This window comes from Sebastes umbrosus, chromosome 5 (genome assembly GCF_015220745.1).
Source record: "Sebastes umbrosus isolate fSebUmb1 chromosome 5, fSebUmb1.pri, whole genome shotgun sequence".
Lineage (NCBI taxonomy): Eukaryota > Metazoa > Chordata > Actinopteri > Perciformes > Sebastidae > Sebastes > Sebastes umbrosus.
In genome coordinates this window covers 18,621,411-18,627,866 of record NC_051273.1, presented here as the reverse complement: position 1 = coordinate 18,627,866, position 6,456 = coordinate 18,621,411, and the positions used below count along the sequence as shown (strand labels likewise).

Sequence of the window (6,456 nt, the reverse complement as noted above, 5' to 3'; positions counted from 1 at the left end):
AAACAGTGAAATTACCCAACATACCGTATCTCTTAAAGGTACTATATGTAACAATTTAAATGTATTAATCACTTTGTATTGCCGTTGTGTGAACATATTGTAATGTAACTTAAAAGCGGAGACCTTCCCCGATTTTCTCGGTTGCCTATAACAGCCTGTGGACTGATGTGGACTGATTTCTATGTAAAGGACTTGGGACGGTTTTGCTTCGTAATGTTAGCTGATGAAGTAATTTGCAAATGGCAAGCTAGGAGATTGGACATTACAGATAGTAACGGTGATATATGGTTATAATGTAATGTCACGTCACTGTTTTGGCCGATGCCCAGGATGATCCCTTGCGCCTACGGAGTGCGAGCACGAGCAACAGGATGCTGATTGCAGTTCACTTAATGGCCACCGGTGTCATTGATAACAAGGACTTTCTAAAAGTTACATATAGTCCCTTTAACTATGTCAAACCAAATCACACACATTTAGGCTATTCTATCAGATCTTTTGATAACTAATGTAATATTTTTTCGATTTCGGTTTGGAGCCCCCCTGATGAGGCACGCCTCCCACTTTGAAAGCCGCTGGTGTAGATCAAATCGAGCTGTAAGGTGAAGTGGTACTTGGGTATAGAGACAAGAAATTCTTTCTTGAGCGTGGCGGCACTTCAACACAAGTTAAGATAAATTCAAAAAGACACAGACAGAGAGGACTGAGGATCTTGGTGGCTGCTAAAACATGTCTTTATATGATTATACTATGAGTTGCAGGTTAAATCAGGTAAAAAGTCCTACATGCCGCTTCTATGGATTAAGAAGAATTTAGCAAAGATAGGATTAGAATCAGAAATCATTTCTTTTATATGTGATAAGATTACATTTTGCCTTATTCACACCATACAACACATATTTCCTACCGCTAAGTTGGAATAGTTGTTTTAGGATCACTGATTAACAGTGTTTGATACCATTTTTCCATATGGGCAGAGTCCAGTGCAACCAGAGTGATATAAGCTCATGTTGACACAACACCAGCTTTTTATGTGACAGGAGAAGCAAGGAAAACACAGGTTTAATTTAGACAGACTTTTGCCCTCGATATCAGAATGGATTCAATCTTTTCAGTATTTGGATCTTATGTTGACTGGGATGTCAAAAGTCTGCTGCTCTTCACTGCAGTTTTCATCCTCACTGCAGATTTTATTAAGAACCGTCGGCCAGACAGCTTCCCTCCAGGACCCCGGGCATTTCCTATTGTGGGCAACATATTCACTTTGGATTACAACAGGACCCATGAGAGTGTAACACAGGTAACGCATGTCAAAAATGCAACATGTTAACAGATAGGACTGCTTGTGTTTTCTGTTATATAAAGCACAATTCTCTTCTTCCTCTCACAAATTCTCTCACAGTTAGCCGGGATATATGGAGATGTGTACAGCCTACGAATGGGCCAGACATGGATCGTGGTGTTAAACGGGTTCGAGGTTCTTAAAGAAGTTCTGGTAAATCAGGGAGACAGTGTAGCGGACCGCCCATATCAAGCTCTGATACAGGACATATCCCATGAGCAAGGTGAGAGGATGTAACACACACACACAAATGCAAAGCCTGTGTATCTGACTGTATTTACCCAAGGGGACATATGATGTACTTATTATCATTATTTAATATTTAATGTGTATTAATTTACATATTTCTATCTACTTAATTTCATCTACTTTTTGTCTGCTATCAGGTTTAGTTTTCAGTAGTGGGAACGGATGGAAGCAGCAGAGGCGTTTTGCACTTACAACCCTCAAATATTTTGGATTTGGCAAGAAATCCCTTGAACTCGTCATCTTGGAAGAATTTACATATTGTGCAAAAGACTTCAGAAGCTATAAAGGTAAATAGTGAATGCAGCGACAAATTAAATGGATAGTTCAGGTGTTCAAGTGGGGTTGTATGAGGTACTTATCCATAGTCAGTGTATTACCTACAGTATTCTGTTTTTGTTAACTGCTTTGAGGAGAGCATAGATAAGTTTCAATTTGAGTTAATTTCCCCATTGGGAAGGGCTGTTTGACGGCAAGATAAAGTGGTGAAAATATTCTAAATATAGCGTACACTTAAATAGATATAGATTTTTTTAGGTGAGCCTTTCTTTTAGGTGGCTAAAATACGTTTTTCTGCTGCCCCCGTCCACAGCAGTGCGTTGCTTTGCTCCCGTGCTGGTACTCCTGTATGTTTCTCCAAACTGGGGGCGTGCCGACCGTCGTCTACTGTAGTTAATACACTGACTATGGATAAGTACCTCATACAACCCCACTGCAAAACACCCAAACTATCCCTTTAAGAATGATCCACAATGACAAATACACAATTTACATCTAATTTTCTGTTTCATCGTGGAGGTAAGCCATTCAATCCACACCTCATCATCAGCAACGCTGTCTCCAACATCATCTGCTCCCTGGTGTTTGGTCATCGCTTTGACTACAGTGATGAGAAGTTCATGAAACTGATGAAGTGGTTTGGCGAAGCTCTCGAAAAGCAAGTCTCCATTTGGGCCCAGGTACAGCATTTTGATGAAATGTTAATACTGTGTATTGAAGGAATTCCCCTCAGGGAGTCGTCACCTTCATGCGTGTTGGTTTATCTTCTAAGCAGCTGCAAGCTCAGAGTAAATCATAAACAAATACAAGTAAGTTTAAAGCATAATCAGTATCAATTTATTCCGAAGATATACTCATCAAAGTTGCACAGAGTTATTACAGAAGTTCTGGATTCATCAATGTGTCCCTGATACCATGCAACACGGTTGTCAGTTCGCAGAGAATGAACCCCGATCTCTGCTATACATTTAACTTTATACACAGCAGGCTCACCCTGGGGGAGGGGTCAGGCTTTTAGCAGAACCAATACTTTTCCATCCTATGTCTGACTCCATCTTTTACAACCTTGGGTCTGCACGAACATCCTGTCCCTTCCCCCTTCCGGTTTTACCCCCAATGCCCTTTTGACCTTGCAACTGCTCTTTGTACAGGCCCACTCAACATTCCATCACGAGATAATCCAGGTGATCATTCTTGCCCCGTCTTACATTAGTCAATTATCTGTAGACAGTCTAAGCCTAGTATTTAACACCAAACTCGCTAAACTCACAACATAATTAAGTTTGTTACACAACAACAGTTTTATCATGATATATTTCCAACAGTATATCATTGTGGAATTCATTCCTCTTTGTGTAATTTTCTTCTTTGCTAATAATAGTAATATGTAGTATATACACAGCTCGAGATATTTGGTATTGATTGTAATAGGAAATCTTTCTCTGAAGTACCTTATCAATATGTTATTTTTCTAATCTGCTCTACTCCTTAGCTTTACAACGCGTTCCCTCTGCTGATGAGACGTTTGCCAGGGCCCCATCAGACAGTCAAGCACATCTGGAACAATACAAAGGACTTCATAAGAGCAGAGGTTAAGGAGCACAAACAGAACTGGGATCCCTCAGACCGAAGAGACTACATCGACTGCTACCTGAATGAGATTCAGATGGTAATTGGCACTAGATGTTGCTTTGTGTTTTGTTATTCTGTGTTCAGTTCCTGTGAACATCATCTCTGCTTGTTTTGTACCTACACAACGTTTCATCATGGCACTACTCCTGGATGCTGTGGGTTGAAATGTGCAAAGACCTGATGTGCACTATACTCTGCCTTCCGTCTGACTTCCGTTGCCCCTAAAGTAATGTTATTATGGTAAAGATGGCCTCTGAGCGAAGTGATCACTGTTTTGCACTCGGCAGCTCACGTTACCGAAGTCTTGGAAAGGGAGGAGTGAGCGGAGGGGTACTCAGCCACATCACTACATATCGCCAAATCATACGCACTTCACCTTTAACACATGTATTTGTATTTATTCTCAGAGTAAGGAGCAGGCTGACCATACTTTTGATGAGGAAAACATGGTTATGTGTGTCTTGGATCTGTTTGTGGCTGGCTCTGAGACCACATCCACCACCCTGCGCTGGGCTTTCCTCTACATGGCAAAGTACCCTGAGATCCAGGGTAAGAGCACTCACCAAACCAATTAAGCTCTTTGTTTTTACTCATAATGTTGGTGATACCAAAACAAATTTATTGGTGGTAATAGGTATACAAATTAGATACATCATGTAACTACTTTTACTCCCAAGGTGACAAATGTGGTGCCATCACCAGTGCCCTTCACATTTAAGACTAATTCTGTGCAACAAACATCTTCCTGTAAAACATACAGTATATCCACTTCCACAGGAACAAGAATCATTCTGTTCACTACTATGGTGCTGCGTCATCTAGTTACTACTGTTAAATACTGTAGCTTCTGTCTTTTCCCTCACTTTTTCACAGAAAAAGTCCAGGCTGAGATAGACAGAGTGATTGGACAGTCCAGAGAGCCGTCCATGGAAGATCGTGCAAACCTGCCCTACACTGACGCCGTCATACACGAGGTCCAGAGGATGGGCAACATAGTTCCTCTCAGCCTGCCTCATGTTACCAACAGAGACGTCCAGCTGGGAGGCTACACAATCCCAAAGGTCAGTATGCAATTTTTATGTCATATACACGACCATGTTGCACCTTTATGAATTATTACTATTCCAATCACCAGGGAGTTGCAATAATCCCCAATCTGACCTCGGTGCTGTATGACAAAAATGAGTGGGAGACGCCCGACACCTTTAACCCAGGACACTTTCTGAACGAGGAGGGCAAGTTTGTGAAGCCAGCTGCTTTCATCCCGTTCTCTGCTGGTGAGGAGAGAGGACACTCTCATGATCAATCTCATGATACGTCCTATAAACGCCTTATAAGAATGACCACTACTGTTGGATCTCTGAGCCAAAACTGTTTGTCAAAGACATTTTCAATTTGATTGGTTTGTTTTCCTGTCTCAGGTAAGCGGCAGTGTCCCGGGGAGAACCTGGCCAAGATGGAGCTTTTCCTCTTCTTCACCTCCCTATTGCAGCACTTCACCTTCTCCATGCCTGCTGGGGTGAAGCCTGTTATGGACTATCACTTTGGCATCACTCTGACACCTCTTCAATATGAAATCTGCGCAACCTCACGCTAAGGGTAGCTCTGACATGCAAGATGCTAAAGTAATATGTTTTTTTCTGTCTTCATTACTCATGATTATGTCACTGTGACAGGGTTTAATGAATATATCAAACTGATATATTTGGCTTTAATCATAGATGACATTTCATGGGATCCACTGTAGATATTTTCTATGATCATTCAGGCTGCAAATGTGTGATATAGTTATTTTATTTGCACTTTTCGTTTTGTTTAATTGCAGTGACACTTCTGGTTTTTAAGGCTAGTTTAGCTTAGCCTGGCTCAATTGTTTGATATTTTCAATTTTTCATTTACAAAGGTGAATGAGTCACTTTGTCTACTGCTTACCATAAAACATTCTCATAACGTGAAAATGGACGGACTCAAATTACAACATACCATCTTAAAAGCAGAAACGTTGTCACTGAGTGTCAAAATCCCATAACAAATAAATTAAATGAATTAAATAATTTTTTTCTATTGCTTTCTTTCATTAAAGTGAAAAATGTGTGTATGGTGTTAGATTTTGGACTTCTAACACACATGCCAAAGAAGATATGGAGGTCAATATCTACAGAACATACCTTTTATTTTATATTACCTATGAGAATAAATGATGTGGTTAGTAACGTCATTATCCTTATACTGATATATAAAATCTGCACATTTCTCCCCTGTTGCTGTCCAGTGACCCTAAAAAATGTAGGCATTTCGCTTTCCATTTAATTAGGCAGCCAAGCGTCTCCTGTTGCTCCGTCAGGGACCCTATGGTGTTGATGAATATTCTGTTATGAATGAATATTCAGCCCTCACCTCAGTTTCCCTCACACTTCTCCCACCACTCCTCCCAAGAGTTAGCCCAGTTCCCTGTCCAGCTCCTTCTCCCATGTCATCCAGCGAGGAACCCATCCAGCTAGGTCGGACCCGTCTTTCCCCAGCTCAACACCATCGTAGAATCAAGGCACGTTCTCGTCCCTAAAAAGCTAATATTGGCTTTACTGACTCACATTTATGAGGCTTATTACCACTGATAACACCTATTCAATGGCCTGATAACAGTCTAATCGGCCGGCTATTACATATCTTTATATGATTGTATAAGACTGAATTAGTTGCGGGTTAAATCAGTCCTACATGCAATTTCCAAAGAAATGATTGGAATCAGAAATCACCATTTCATTCTCATAACGGACTGTAAGGAAGAGCATTTCGAGGCAGTAGGGGTTGGTATATCTTAGCTAGTTTTTTTTTGGATGTGGGGAAAATAAGAACATAACACAAATAAGCTGCCTATTTGTCTTACAAGTTATATTCCTTACTGCTGAATTAGAAATATTGTTTTTAGTCACTGATTCACAGTGTTTGATACTCGT

The 6,456-nt window shown here is 40.6% G+C and overlaps 1 protein-coding gene across 2 annotated transcripts; it reads left to right on the top strand.

The window, feature by feature from the left end:
* Positions 1-990: 990 nt before the first annotated feature.
* Positions 991-5,525, top strand: LOC119488125 (cytochrome P450 2J6-like). Of its 2 annotated transcripts, none has more exons than XM_037769446.1 (9): positions 991-1,291; positions 1,403-1,565; positions 1,729-1,878; positions 2,387-2,547; positions 3,360-3,536; positions 3,907-4,048; positions 4,373-4,560; positions 4,635-4,776; positions 4,921-5,525. In XM_037769446.1, exons 1-9 carry the CDS (start codon positions 1,097-1,099, stop codon positions 5,094-5,096), a joined length of 1,494 nt encoding a protein of 497 aa, XP_037625374.1. In that variant the 5' UTR covers positions 991-1,096; the 3' UTR covers positions 5,097-5,525. The 2 variants fall into 2 exon arrangements, with proteins under 2 accessions (XP_037625374.1, XP_037625373.1); XM_037769445.1 differs by having other exon boundaries at positions 991-1,300.
* Positions 5,526-6,456: the final 931 nt, after the last annotated feature.

Coding starts and splice junctions, on each gene's coding strand:
- LOC119488125 (XM_037769445.1), top strand. CDS start 1,097: ATGGATTCAATCTTTTCAGTATTTGGATCTTATGTTGACTGGGATGTC. Junction 1,301..1,402: donor CCCATGAGAGTGTAACACAG/GTAACGCATGTC, acceptor ATTCTCTCACAG/TTAGCCGGGATATATGGAGA. Junction 2,548..3,359: donor AAGTCTCCATTTGGGCCCAG/GTACAGCATTTT, acceptor TCTACTCCTTAG/CTTTACAACGCGTTCCCTCT.